The following is a 15589-nucleotide window of genomic DNA, read 5'->3' on the forward strand; positions in this document are numbered from 1 at the left end:
TCTTAACGACTATCAGCCCATGCATCCCGAATTCCCGGATGAGGACATCATGGCCTTGTTTGAGGAAAAATTGGACGAAGATCGGGACAAATGGACCGTATGGTTTGACGGAGCATCGAATGTTCTAGACCATGGCGTTGGAGCAGTATTGGTCTCTCCGGACTATCAATGTGTACCTTTCATAGCCAGGCTAGGATTCGACTACACCAATAACATGGCCAAATATGAAGCATGTGCCCTGGCCATCCAGGCAGCGATTGATTCCAATGTCAAACTACTCAAGGTGTACGGCGACTCAGCGTTGGTAATCCATCAGCTGAGAGGGGAATGGGAAACTAGATATCCCAAGCTAATACCCTACAAAGCCTATATCAAGGAATTGGCTAAGACCTTTGATGAGATCTCCTTTCATCATGTTCCCCGGGAGGAAAATCAGATGGCGGATGCGCTTGCTACTTTGGCGTCTATGTTCCAGCTAACGCCGCACGAGGATCTACCATACATTGAATTCTGGTGTCGTGGCAAACCCGCGTATTGTTGCCAAGTAGAAGAGGAGCGGGACGGTAAGCCTTGGTATTTCGACATCAAGCGATATGTCATAAGCAAAGAATACCCACCAGAGATTGCCGACAATGATAAAAGGACATTGAGAAGATTGGCGGCTGACTTCTTCATGAGCGGAAGCATACTATATAAGAGAAACCACGACATGACACTCCTGCGGTGCGTGGATGCCAAAGAGGCAAACCACATGATCAAGGAAGTCCATGAAGGCTCGTTTGGAACGCACGCCAACGGGCATGCTATGGCCAGAAAGATCCTAAGGGCAGGTTATTACTGGCTTACCATGGAAAGTGATTGTTGTGTCCATGTAAAGAAATGCCACAAATGTCAAGCGTTCGCAGACAATGTCAATGCTCCACCGCATCCTCTGAATGTCATGTCCACCCCTTGGCCTTTCTCCATGTGGGGGATAGATGTCATCGGGGCCATTGAGCCCAAGGCCTCGAATGGTCATCGCTTCATCCTCGTAGCGATAGATTATTTCACCAAGTGGGTCGAGGTGGCCTCCTACACCAATGTCACGAGGGGTGTAGTGGTCAGGTTCATTAAGAGAGAGATCATCTGCCGATATGGTTTGCCAAGGAAGATTATCACGGACAACGACACCAACCTGAATAACAAGATGATGGGGAAAATGTGCGAGGAGTTTAAAATCCAACATCACAATTCCACACCCTACCGACCAAAGATGAATGGATCCGTGGAAGCGGCCAACAAAAATATCAAAAAGATTATCCAAAAGATGACCGTGTCGTACAAAGATTGGCACGAGATGCTCCCATTCGTGTTACACGGTTACCGAACTTCAGTACGAACGTCAACTGGGGCAACGCCGTTCTCATTGGTATATGGGATGGAGGTTGTGCTACCATTTGAAGTAGAAGTCCCATCATTAAAGATCTTGGCGGAATCCGGATTAAAGGAATCAGAGTGGGCTCAAACGCGCTATGACCAGCTCAACCTCATTGAAGGTAAGCGCTTAACGGCCATAAGTCATGCGCGCTTGTACCAGCAAAGAATGAAGAATGCATTCGACAAGAAGGTACGTTTGCGCAAGTTCTATGAGGGAGACCTTGTGCTAAAGAAAATGTCCCATGTTGTCAAGGACAATCGAGGAAAATGGGCCCCAAACTACGAAGGGCCTTTTGTTGTGAAGAGGGCTTTTTCCGGAGGAGCCCTGGTGCTTACCAACATGGATGGCGAAGAGCTACCTTCACCCGTGAACTCTGACGTCGTCAAGCGATATTATGCTTAGAATCTGGGGCAATTAAGGATGTCGCTGCATGTTCTTTATCTTTATGTGTTTTCTGGGTTCCCCCAGGGATTCCCCGTCTACTGTATCCCTCGTTACAATCCTTTAATGAAGTGAACGTGGGTTAGAGGCTTTAGTCCTCACGTTGGTTTTAAACCTTGCGTTAGTTTGTGATCACCTGAGCCCTTCCGCTCAGTTCATGGGATGCCCCAAGCGCTTAATTAAAATTGAACCTAAACCAACTTTCACTAAAATTTGCTGCGTTTGAAAACATTCATGCATACGCATACGCATGCATATTGTTGTGGTAAAACAGGGGCAGGATCATCTCAAGCTACCTTCTGGGGTAGAGACAAAGTTAAAACAGCAGAAACCAATCGAGGTAAGACAATGACGCGGTCGAGATTTGCCACACCTCGTTGTTTCCTACTTTCAGATACTTGGGGACGGACACAAAAGGAGGCTAGGGTCACTACCATTAGGTCGTCGTCCTTAACCTAGCCCGGGACAAGCGGAAAGCGCTGCTGTAAAGCAGCCCAGTATCCTTTGAAATTATAGTGATTATTACCTTTGTTCGATGCCTAATCTATCCTGGGAAGTTTCGATCAGTACCTTACGGAGTGGCTGGTGGAGCATCAAAAGCTTTGGTCCCCTCACGCGAGCCATTCCCGTGTACAGTCGCCTCTTAAATCAGTTGACCATTTTTTTTTTTAAAAAAAAAAAGTGCAGGTTAGCTCGCCTGGGCGAGCAACCCCCTACACCAAAATAAAAAAAGAGAAGGAGGGGGACGTTTTTGCATTCAAAAAAAAACTTTCCCCCCATTCAAAAGCAATACCCACGGGATTTACGAGTTTGCAACCCTAGGATCACTATTTTTTGCATTTTTCGATTCCGTTTTGTGCTGTTATTTATCACCAACAAGTAAGTATTCCATCCTTAAGCTTTCTAGCTTTCCATTGGTATATTTTGATCTTCTTTTGGTGCTCTAAATTGTGGGAATGTGCTCATGTATGTGGGGCAATTTTGGTTTGTTTTCTTGCTTGATTGGGTTTAATTGAGGGTTTGTATGAGATGGCCCTAGGCCTATAATGCATTTTGAAGCAATGGGGCATGCCACATTGTCCCCATTCTCTCGCTATTTATGCCTAAACGCGCGCCCACCAAGTGTTCGGTGAAATGCCTCAATGGCATTTGCGCATGATTTTGTAGGAAAACAACCTATGGGACAATTTGGTTTGCGCATGTTTTCTATTTTTTGAATATGTGTTCAGTTTCGTGAGGGCTAGAATAATTGCCCCACATATACCCTAGGCCCAGTAACCAAAGCTTGTTTTGATGCAAGAAAACACAAGAGTGGGTGCATACTGGGTGAAGCTACCCTTTTTGGCCAGCAATCAGCTTGAGCCACGCTATAATAGTTTCCATACACCTAGACGTTTAGGAATTTTGTTCATCACGGACGTGTAGGTGTAGAATAGGTAGCAAAATACCTTTGGCAATTTACACTTTGGGTATGGTAGCAAAATACTTGGATGTATGTACAGTGTAATTTTTGGTAGTCAAAATGTCTCACAAAAATATATATATGTTGCATGTTATGTAAAGAAATACCTTACAAAGATACCTTTTAATTTGAATGCAATTTTAGTCAGCAAAAGAAAATATACTTGAATTTGCATGCGGCTTTAGGTCGCAAAAACACTTGAATAAAGCATGAAATGTAGCACCTTATTGTGTAGATAGCCAAGATTCATCACGAAGTTTGTGTATGTATAGGTATTAGAAATACCAGAATGTGCACGTATGCACTTTTTGGTAGCCAAAGTGCTTTGAGTATGCATGTATGTAAATTTAGCAAAGGAAATGCATGTGATGTAGGTAGCAAATACACCTTGGAAGTACATATAAGTGATCTAGGTAACGAAGGTGCCTTGATTGTGCATGGGTGCATTTTTCTTAGTTAGAAGAATATCTTGTGCGAGTGAATGTTCGTAAGGAAGTATGTGCATGAGTTTGCTCTAAATTTACATTGATGTTTGTGTTTATTGGAGGAGGTTGTATGCCATTTTCGTTTTAAGAGTAGCATTTCTTGGTAAAACTAACTTTCCAAATGTTTGCCTTCGCAGGAAATGGCCCCGAGGAAGCTTGCCTCAAAGAGGTCCAGGAAGGATAAAGCGGCCGAAGGAACCAGTTCCGCTCCCGAGTATGACAGCCACCACTTTAGGAGCGCTGAACACCAGCAGCGCTTCAAGGCCATCAAGGGATGGTCATTTCTCCGGGAGCGACGCGTCCAGCTCAGGGACGATGAGTATACCGATTTCCAGGAGGAGATAGTTCGCCGGCGGTGGGCATCACTAGTTACCCCCATGGCCAAGTTCGACCTAGACATAGTCCTCGAATTTTATGCCAATGCTTGGCTTACGGAGGAGGGCGTGCGAGATATGAGATCCTGGGTGAGGGGTCAGTGGATCTCGTTCGATGCGGATGCTATCAGCCAGTTCCTGGGATATCCTTTAGTGCTGGAAGAGGGCCAGGAGTGCGAGTATGGCCAGAGGAGGAACCAGTCCGATGGTTTTGATGAGGAGGCCATCGCCCAGTTGTTGTGTATACCGGGGCAGGATTTTGCCCGAACTGCTGCAGGGAGGCGAGTGCGGATCATGCGCACCAACATGACCACCCTGACCCAGATATGGATGACGTTGCTGCTCAGCAACATCCTGCCAAGCGATCATAATTCCGACCTCCCTCTGCCGAAGTGTCAGCTGGTGTACGCCATCCTGGCACGGATGAGTTTTCATGTGGTTCAGTTGATCGCTGATGCCATCTATCTATTTGCAGGTATGGCGCCGACCAGGCACCCTTTGGACCCAGATAAGTCCAACAGGGCCCTGGGTTTTCCCGCACTGATCACAGGACTCTGCCAGTCGTTCGGCGTTCCCGTTGCACCTACCAAGGTGATTCGGCTGCCCATCACCCGAGCTTTTATTGAGAAGTACTGCACCCAGAGACAGGCTCAGGGTGATGCTCCACAGGCCGCAGGCGCGCCACCACCACCTCATCAGGCTGGCCCAGCTGGGTCGTTTGACATGGAGCAGTATTTACGGCATGTGGTTCGCCAGGAGGCGGCCAACCACAGGGCCCATGTGCGGACCAATGAGACCCTTTACCAGCTGAGCCTCAGCATGCAGAGCCAGGGCTTCACTTCTTTTTCATGCCCTACTCCAGACCAGTTCAGGGCAGAGGTCGCGTGGCCCGGGGATTGGCCCGAGGCCCAAGCAGGAGAGGCACCCCCAGAGGCTCCCGACGATGGAGAGGAGGCCCACGAGGACGAGGAGATGGCCGATTTGCTTGACTTCTTGGGAGGGAGTGGAGCTACATGACTGGGAGATCCCCAGATTCATGTTTTCTTTCATATTTCTTTTATCATTTTTATGTTATGTTATTTTTTTGACTTGAGAGACTAATGTTTATTTTTGTTGTTTCGATTGTCTTTTGTACAACGCATACATTTTTGTTTGGATTGTTGCGTTAGTGCTTATATCATTATTATCGATGATGTTTGTTTGAAATTCTGGAACCGTGTAGAGTTCTTCGTTTAGGAACATCGTCCTAAAAAAATAAAACAAACAAAAATCATGATAAAAATAATAAAAAAAAGAGCAAGTAAGGAGAAAAAGAAGGAAAATAGAAGATAAAGAACCAACATGTTTTTGAAAGAGATGATTTCCGACTTTTGTTTGAAAGGAAAATTCGCCGATCATAGCTAGTTTTTGAAAAAAAATGTGTATACACATGAAGGGTGAACGCTGTGAAAATTTTCCCGGATGCCCAAAATGGACTCGGATGAATGCACAAATGGATAAAAGAACATATTTTGGAAACATTGGATTTATTTAAAATAGAGGAAATGAATCCTGAGCCCTAGCATCACATGACCATAAAAATTTGACACTTGAGTGTCCGCATAGATGCATGCATGACCAGTTTTGCATAAAATTTCCAAATCATCATTTTTGCATTTGTGTCATGGAAATAATGTGGGGCACCCCTTTTATCCTTGAGCCAAACCAAACCTCGACATGTATCATGTCTAGCCATTCTACAAGCCTTGAGCCAAAAATCCTGACTCACCATAAACCTTGACCCAGGGTGAGAATGTCAATCCTTACCCTCGGAAGCAAAAAAAGAAATGAAGGAAAATTTCCAATCAAAGAGAAAGCAAAAAGAAAAGAAAGAAAATTCCCAATCAAAGAATGGGAGAAAGTAAAAAAGGAAGAAGAAAAAGGAAGGAAAGAAAGTTCCTGATCAAAGAAGCAGAAGAAATGTGCAGAAAGATCTTTTGACCAGACAATATCTGAACAATACAGAATTGTCACCAAATGAACAAAAGGAAGGAAAGGAAACCATGACCTAAAGTGGTCTTCTCCCTTTGATTACCAACCAAAATCCTGTGCGTCGGTGACTTGTTCGCCTCGCGTCAAACAAGAACAGAAAAGAAAAAAAGCCAGAAAAAAATCAAATCAATCAAAAGCCGAAAAACCCACAAAAAGAACCCATTTCCAAGGGAAGTCCTATTGATCCATGATCACGCATGTAATCTTTGATTTGATAGGAAATAATTCGCAAAGTCAAGTCGTGGCATATCTATGGTTCGGAATTAGGATGAAACACTTACCTGTGCGAGGTTGATACACTCTGAGTGATTTTCTTCTATTTTTTGTTGAACCCAGTGTTTCCTCTAAATGGTCATTTAGAAACGAAATGCTAACATCCAAAATCTCATTTATGGTTATGGGGGGGTTTCATCAGCAGACTCTCCTTCCCCGGTAGACGCATTGTTTTTCACTCAAAAAGGCATATACTGTTCTAATCAGTTGGAATATTGGTCTCTTTACTAAAGCATGTTTGCATTTTAGTGGAGAAAACACCGAGACTTTTTCAAGTCTCACAAGTTATCCAGAACTACGTAGGTCTGAGTTCCTCATTGGAGGATACGTAGGAGCAAGAGCCTCGCTTTTGTCGGCCACCTTCACAAGTTCTGTCATACTGACATTTGAGTCACGCTGACGGGCGGAAATACCCGAGTGGTTATCCGTATAAACATTCTTTTTTGCTGTCTGTAAGACGAAAAGCCTGATAGCACGCAGAGACTAACGTCGTCTTCTGTGCCCTTCGTCAATCGCGGCCGACAAGCCCGTTGACACGCGGAGATTTACGTCATCTTCCGCGCTCACAAGATCTGTCATACTGACATTTGAGTCACGCTGACGGGCGGAAATACCAGAGTGGTTATCCGTATAAACATTCTTTTTTGCTGTCTGTAAGACGAAAAGCCTGATAGCACGCAGAGACTAACGTCGTCTTCTGCACCCTTCGTCAATCGCGGCCGACAAGCCCGTTGACACGCGGAGATTTATGTCATCTTCCGCGCTGACAAGATCTGTCATATTGACATTTGAGTCACGCTGACGGGCGGAAATACCCGAGTGGTTATCCGTATAAACATTCTTCTTTGCTGTCTGTAAGACGAAAAGCCTGATAGCACGCAGAGACTAACGTCGTCTTCTGCGCCCTTCGTCAATCGCGACCGACAAGCCCGTTGACACACGGAGATTTAGGTCATCTTCCGCGCTCACAAGATCTGTCATACTGACATTTGAGTCACGCTGACGGGCGGAAATACCCGAGTGGTTATCCGTATAAACATTCTTTTTTGTTGTCTGTAAGACGAAGAGCCTGATAGCATGCGAAGAATGACATCGTCTTCTGCACCCTTTGTTCCCCCGGGAACAACAAGTCATTTGCATGCGCAGATTTTATGGTCACCCGCGACTCTCGTCAACCGAGAGGAACGAAATTAGTGTCTTATCTTTACTTCCCTTTTATCTCCAATAAAAGACAAGTAAAGAGGGGCAACTGTCATACCCTAATTTCGTCCGGGGACCTGTGCTTGGTGGCATGCAACTTGTTTTTGGTCATTTTGAGGTGCTTGGCACCCATCATTAGGCAATTTGTGAAATTCCGTGACGTGCCAAAAATCAAAAGAAAATATTGATGCACAATCCGTAAGGTTCCGTGACACACCGGAAATCAAAAGGAAGCATCGTTGCACAATTAGTGAAGTTCCGTAACATTCCGTAAGTCAAAAAGGGGATGATTATGTAATCCGCAAGGTTCCATAACATTACAGAAAGAAAACAAGTATCGTTACGAAATTCGTAAGTTTCCGTAACTTTACGAAAAAAGAATCACCAAAAAAGGGCAGGGGGTGTATTTAGTAAAAATGGGGGTGCAAATAGCAACCAGGCCCACTTGGGCCCTCCAGAAGATTCCTCCAGAAGGTTGTTGCTTCTGGAGGAAGCAACCTTGCTCGCTTGGGTGAGCTGGGTGGCAAGCTTGTCCCCCATTTTGCTATAAATAGGGGGAGAAGTGAAGAAGAAAAGGGTTCAGCCTCTAAGGCACTTCTCTCTTTCTCGAAATTGCTGAGGAAAATTATTTTCGTGAAGAAAATCCAAGCCGAGGCGCTTCCGTAACGTTTCTGTAACGTTTCCATGAGTAATTACGCGAAGATTCTCGACCGTTCTTCAAGATTCATCGTTCGTTCTGCGTTTTCTTCAGTCTTCAACGGGTAAGTACCTCAAACCAAGCTTTTCAATTCATTCTATGTACCCGTGGTGGTCCACATTTTGTTTCATGTATTTTTATTCTCATTTTCATTTACTTTTTATACCCCCTTTTGACGTGCTTAAGCCATTTATTTAAGTCATTTCTCGCTTAATCTAAAAATAAAATAAATCTCCGCCGATCGTTTGAATTGTATCATCCGTTAAATTCGGTTAAAATGAATTTCGACCGTTCAGTCGTGCCGTAACCACGTTGGAAATAAAAAAAAAGAGGTAAAATAATAATATAATAATAAAAAATACCCTTTTAGTAAAATAAAGCGAAAAATCAATCGGACGTTTTCTCTTTGGGATTTCTCATTCTTAATTGAATTGACTAATAACTAAAGTGAAACTAAGGTTAAAATCAACTCGCCTAGTCAAGCTCGTCCACAAAAATAGGATTTTGAAAGTTTATCATTTCTGTTTCTTACTAAGTAAAATGGATCATTTTTAAGGTCCAAACGCCTTAAAATGATCACCTTTCAAGTAAAAAAGAATCACTTGATTCGCGCATAAGAAAGAACTACGTAGGTTTGATTTCCTCATCACAATTGAGAAATACGTAGGAGCAAAGGGAAACACCCTTGTCGACCACAAAAAGATAAAAAAAGAGTGAATAGGCAATTTAGTCCCTGAGATTGTAACCACTTTGCATATTAGTCCCTGACTTAAATTTTAATTCATAATAGTCCCTAACTTTACATAAGTTTTGCAAAATAGTCCCTGTCGTTAATTTCTCAGGTGACGGCGTTAGTGAGGTGTATAGGTGGCAATTCAGTGCCACGTAGATTGTCCAACGTGGCACTGAGGTCTGCATCTATAAATTCTCTCTCACATGCAAGGTTGCTTCTTCTTCCCCAAAAAAATTAGGGTTTACGAAGCTGCTGGTTGCTTCTTCTTCTTCTTCTTCCCACGCTGAGTTGCTTCTTCTTCTTCTACTCTGAGGCTCTGTCCTTGCTGCTTGTTCACTTGATTTGTCCATGTCTGCAAGTGGCAGTTGTTGTGCATTTTCTGGTAGTTTCATTCGGCAATGCCACCATGGAAGACGTGCAGCTATTCGAACTGCAAGAACAAGGAGAAACCCAGGAAGGTTATTCTATACTTGTGCATTACCCCAAACAGACCCAGATAACTATCAATTTTTTCAATGGGTTGAAGAAGAAAACCAACTTTCTAATTCGTCTTCTGTCTCAAGAGAAACAATGGTAGTGGCTGATTTGAGGCTACAAATTGAAGCTTTGCAGAAGAAAATGAGAAATTTAACAAACATTGTGTTGTTAGGTTTTTCATTTTTAATTGTAATGTTAGTTTTAGGGGGAATGTACTTTAGGTAAAATGTGTAATAGCAGCTTTTGATATTGTAATTGTTGTTTTGTTGAAGAATTTGTAGTAGGAAGTAGCTTTTGTAGTGTAATAGCAGCTTTTGTTGCTACTGTCAATTGTTGTTTTGCTGAATAATTTGTAATAGGAAGTAGCTTTTGTAGTGTAATAGCAGTTGTTGTTGGTACTGTCAATTATCCATTTCAATTAAATATAATTTGTTGGTGAAATTTGTTGCTGAAATTTGCAGTTTATTAAATATAATTTAATAAAAGAAAGAGAATTAGGTAATAAGAAGCAACTCATAATGTATGTTGGGATGGATTGTACTACTCCAACTCCAAATCCAACACAGTGTATAATTTATAAAAGAAAGAGAAGAAACATGACTTTAGATCAATTTCACATAATATTTGACATCCCAAAGCATGGTAGTTAGAAGCAATTGTTCAGTAGGCCATAATGTTTACATCATTCAGTAGTTAGAAGCAATTGTTCAGTAGGCCATAATGTTTACATCATTTCACATGCCAGTGAAGCTTTCAAAATATACAACTACACATCCTAATATCAAAATGCAACAAAAAATGCTTCTTCAGTTTTCTTCATCAGCAACCTTCAAACTCAGCAACCTTCAAAATGCGCAACAAAAAATGGGTCTTCAGCAACCTTCAAAATGCAACAAAAAATGCTTCTTCAATTTTCTGCATCATCTTTATCAGCAACCTTCCTTTGTTTGGCTCTTGTTATGGCTAGCTTATTCCTTGCTATTGGTGGAACAGTAGTTGCTGGGACCTACATGTAAATGCCAAACATGAATAATTGTAATATATAAAAATGGAGTGCTGCAACAAATTAGGTTCAGATAAAACTACTTTGTTGTGACAAATATTTACCATCAACTCCATGTCACTATCTTGTGACAAATGAGGCTGAGATAAATTAATCTCCACCGGATCTTGTTGAACATGAGCAGCAGCTTCTTCAGCCTCATTCAAAGCTTGTTCATCTTGAGATAATAGGTGGTCATCCTCATTTGAAGTTGATGGTGCAACATATTTCTTTGGCCTAACAGGAACTCCAATATTTTTACAGCTTCTAATGTTATGATTGGTTTGGCCACACCTTCCACATGTAAACTCAGCCAATTTCCTCTTTAGCTTATGTCCTGTGACATTGTCCTCATCTACAGATCTCCTTCTATTTTTCTTTGGCCTTCCTCTTTGGACCTTTTTATGTGGTGGAACAGGGTGTGTATACTGTGTCTGGGCCCAATATTGTGGTCCTTGGACTGGTTCAATAAAATGATGGTATGTCTTATTATAAGCTTCTATTGACAGCACTCATGACACATGTCCTCAGGCTTCCCTCCTTTGTGAGTTATTGTTGCAATGGCATGTCGGCATGGCATCCCTACATCAAAGTTGTAAAATCAGCACACATGTAGGTTAGGAATGAAAAAAAAACTATAAAGAACACAACCTGTTAGTTGCCATACTCCACAAGTGCATGTCCATTCACCTAAATTGACCTCAACCTTATTCCCCCACATGTGGACCTCATATCTCAGGCCCATGTTATCACCACACCAAATGGGAGTCCATTGATTAGCAAAATGGAATTCTTTTTCTAGTCTTTTATACTGCACTGGACATAATGGTCCAGGTTTTCCAGAAAGTTTAACCTTGCGGGCAGCCATGGTTCTCATGATATAACTTCTAATTTCTTCAAGCATTGTGATAATAGGCTTGCATCTATACTGCAGAATTCTGGAATTGAATACCTCACAAGTGTTGTTGCATATATTGTCCACCTTGGGTATTGTACTGAAGTGGGCTTTTGTCCATGCTTGTTTGGGCCATTTATTCAAATACTCCCAAGCCTGGCAGTTGATTGTCTTCAAATGGGCCATATGGCCTTCAAACTCAGCAACAGTAGTGGATTTTGCACATTGCCACACAATTCCTTTAAGTTCCTTGCTTTTCCATTGCTTTGTAAAATTTTTCCAAAGATGCAAGACACAAAATCTATGAGGTGCACCAGGCATGACTTCCTGTAAAGCTGGAATAAGTCCCTGAAAAATTGCAGCAAAGTAGTAAATACTTCTGGACTAGTCCCTAACTTATGTCATTAACTTCAATTAAATACCTAACTTATGATAAAAATTGCAAATCACACCATGTCATACCTTTTGCATGTCTGACATGAAATTCCACCCATTCTGTATGTAATCCCCAAGATCTTCATGCAACAAAGTTAAAAACCATTTCCAATTGTCTTTGTTCTCAATGTCCACAACAGCATAAGCAATAACATAGATGTGGTTATTGCCATCAAGCCCAACAGCAGAGAGCAAGTTTCCTCCAAATGCACTCTTTAGGAAACATCCATCTAGACCTATGAATGGTCTACATCCAGCAACAAACCCCTTCTTACAGCCAGCAAGACAAATATATAGCCTCTGAAATTGTGGTGGACCTTCTGGACTTGGCACTGTGTTGATCTTAACTGTTGATCCAGGATTGCTCCTCAACAATTCATGTGCATAATCAAATAGTTTGGCATATTGTTTCCTCTCATTCCCTTCCACTAATTGCTTTGCTTCTTTCATGGCTCTCCACATCTTTGTAACTTCAATGTGCACTCCAAACTCTTGCTTACGAAATCAAATAATTTCACATTTAAGGGTTGGCTACATTCTGAGTTTGCCCTCAAGTTTACTGACCACCCACTGTCTATTTGCTTGTTTGTTGTTCACTTCTCTGCAGCAATTATGGTTATGCTTAAATGTCTTTATCTGAAAAGAGTTTCTAACTTCATTCTTTGCACAGTAGATTTCCCAATCACAAAATGCCTTCTTGCATTTTGCTCTAGCCCTCTGTTTATCATTCTTCTTCCACTTGAACTCCCTGCCCATCAATATGCTATACTCCCTCAAGGCAGATTTAAATTCATCTAGAGTACCAAACTCCATCCCTAATTCCAACTTCTGTTCACCAGCTCCACTACTTTGACTATATTGAGGATAAACTTCAACATCCTCATCTTCATCATCACTACTAATGGGGATATTAAGCTCCTCTGAATGATAACCATCTGTCTCAACTTCAGCTTCAACTTCATTCAACATACAAGAGAAATTTATAAACCACTCAGCATCTGTCTCATCATTGTCAACTTCCTTTTCCTCCTCACTATCAGCAACATCTCTCTCTTCACCATCAGCATCTCTCTCCTCACCAGCTTCAGCATCCCTCTGCTCACTACCATCTCTTTGCTCACCAGCATCAGTATCCCTCTGCTCACTACCATCTCTTTGCTCACCAGCATCAGTATCCCTCTGCTCACCACCATCCCTCTGCTTACCAGCATCCATCTGCTCACCAGCATCTCTCTGCTCTCCAGCACCAACATCTGCATCAATGGTGATAAAGTAAAAATTAATCATATTAATTAATTATGGTAACCATGTCGGACCAAGTACAGATGAATTAAAACTTACCTTCCTCATGGCCAGCAACAGGTACATCATCTAAATCATCCTCATTCTCAACAGCTTTTCGAATTGGATCACATTCCAAGTGCAACATTTGTGGGACTTCTTCTAAAATTGGATCTACTTCATGATGAAAATAAACATTTATCTCATTCTCATTTTCAAAAGCATCCCTAACTAAGTGTAATATATCTCCATCAGTTGTACAACTCCTTAACCCATGATTAAAATCTAAGTCCTTATCAATCAACCAAAAACATTCTCCTATATTACTATACTTCTTACAAGCTTTCACCAGATCATATAAGATAAATGCATTCAGGCAATCTGCAGATATATCCTCCCAAACGTCAAATTCTCCGCCTATATATTCAACCTTTCCATCACTGGCACGTGGAGTGAATCTTCCTCCATGGTGCAATACTAAAGTTATATTGTCATTCATTCTACACAATCAGAAACCGCAAACATGGTCAGATATTAGGAAATAAAAAAACCTACCTCAAAAAGCGTGAAGACATTGACATTGTCAAAAACCGCGAAGACACAATCAAAAACCAAAAACATTGTCATCTATAAAAACAGAGCATCATAAACGAAATTAATAAACGATCATAAACCTCCCTACGAAGCGCGAAGACAATGCCGCAGATGAAACCCCTCGAACATGTAAAACCCCAAATCAAACCACCAAAACAATGCAAACGAATTGAATGAAACCACCAACCTGACAAAAAGCGCGAACCCTCAATCACGAGAATGGGAGGGAAGAGCAACAGTGAAAGGGAAAATGGGTTTACTTCATTTTTGATTTCTTTTAAACCTAATTTTTCAATTCAGTCCTTGCCTTGCCACATAATATTGCTGACTTGGACTCAAACCTGCCACATTGGATGCTTACATTTGCCAAATAGACATTTGACTAACGGAGGAAATTAGATTTTAACAGCAGGGACTTATTTGCATAACGGAGGTAAAGTTAGGGACTATTATGAATTAAAATTTAAGTCAGGGACTAATATGCAAAGTGGTTACAATCTCAGGGACTAAATTGCCTATTCACTCGATAAAAAAATATAAAAAGGGTATAAAGGATATAAGGACATAAAAGGGAACGTAAAAATCAAAGTCATGTTTGCACATTCGATTAAAGGCTGCCATCCCTTGTGACGGACGTGTGGGGTGCTAATACCTTCCCCGTGCGTAAATAAAACTCCTGAGCCTTTCACTTAAAAGTTCATAGATCGCGTCTTTTCCGGTTTTTCCGACGTTTTCCTTAAATAAACGTTGGTGGCGACTCCGCGCGTATTCCTTTCGTGGAACATGTATCCCGCGAGTCACGCGTCACCCTCCCGCCGAAGGGTAGGTTCTGACACCCACCAACGTGCAAGACGAGTAATCTCTGATTGAACGGTCTTGGAAGTCAACACTCAGGAGCACAGGTCGCTTGAGCAAACAGACCAATGGCTTGCACTCATATTCTAGTGGAAGCAAAGATGTAATTACGAGGGGATGAGAGAGACAAAGATGTCAAATTTATCCATTTTATTTAGCATTGTAACTGTGGTTTACAGTAATGACATAAACTTGAAAATCCTGATGAGTCACTAGAGACACCTAACAACACCTTTCAAAAATTTCCCCATGTGTGGCATCTCTTGTCAATGTCAAGACTTACACGCGATTCTCCTCAAATTTCAGCCAGCCCGCATCAATTAGACCTTGCCCCTTACGCTTCAGGGCCCTACAATGCTCAATGGAACGCCCTGGGCTTCTCCATGACAAGCACACATTGCGTTTGATTCGTATTCTCGGAGAAATGGAGGTTGATGAACCTTGGTTGGGGTTATGGCTAACATTGAATTATCAAGTAGATATGGGAGCAAGCTAGCATAGGACACCGGAATTTGGGGTGAATCCTACAGGCTTTTTCACTGCACAATTCATTTCTTGGTTGGTGTTTTGGCTCGTGCTAAAGGTGGTGTTTAGCATTGGTTGTGTGGAAGGTGGGTTTTGTAGTTGATTTAGGGGTGGCCTTTGTGGATAACTGGGTGGTGGGTAAGGAGAAGGGTTGTTATTGGCTGAGTAATGACATTGTTGGGTTGGTGGGAAACTTGGCCGTATAGGACTGGCAGTCATAGCATGGGTTTCTCCCTGATTCTCACCCTCTTCATTTGCCCCAGTTTTCGCATTCATCAAAGCAGGATAATCATATTTGCCTCTTTCCATACCCACTTTGATCCTTTCGTCGGCGAAGACCAAATCCACAAAGCTTGAAGGTGTGTAACCCAC

At 42.1% G+C, this 15589-nt stretch overlaps 1 protein-coding gene across 1 annotated transcript; it reads right to left on the bottom strand.

Moving 5' to 3' along the window:
• Positions 1 to 10497: 10497 nt before the first annotated feature.
• On the bottom strand, positions 10498 to 12424 carry LOC102669164 (uncharacterized). Its single transcript, XM_014761606.2, has 5 exons — positions 11990 to 12424; positions 11284 to 11875; positions 11145 to 11214; positions 10698 to 10926; positions 10498 to 10596 (listed from the first exon to the last, which is right to left on the bottom strand). Exons 1-5 carry the CDS (start codon positions 12422 to 12424, stop codon positions 10498 to 10500), a joined length of 1425 nt encoding a protein of 474 aa, XP_014617092.1.
• Positions 12425 to 15589: the final 3165 nt, after the last annotated feature.

The sequence above is a fragment of the Glycine max genome, chromosome 9, assembly GCF_000004515.6.
Source record: "Glycine max cultivar Williams 82 chromosome 9, Glycine_max_v4.0, whole genome shotgun sequence".
NCBI classification, from domain to species: Eukaryota; Viridiplantae; Streptophyta; class Magnoliopsida; order Fabales; family Fabaceae; genus Glycine; species Glycine max.

Coding starts and splice junctions, on each gene's coding strand:
- LOC102669164 (XM_014761606.2), bottom strand. CDS start 12,424: ATGTGGAGAGCCATGAAAGAAGCAAAGCAATTAGTGGAAGGGAATGAG. Junction 11,215..11,283: donor TGGAGTATGGCAACTAACAG/GTTGTGTTCTTT, acceptor ACTTTGATGTAG/GGATGCCATGCCGACATGCC. Junction 10,927..11,144: donor CCTGAGGACATGTGTCATGA/GTGCTGTCAATA, acceptor TACATGTGGAAG/GTGTGGCCAAACCAATCATA.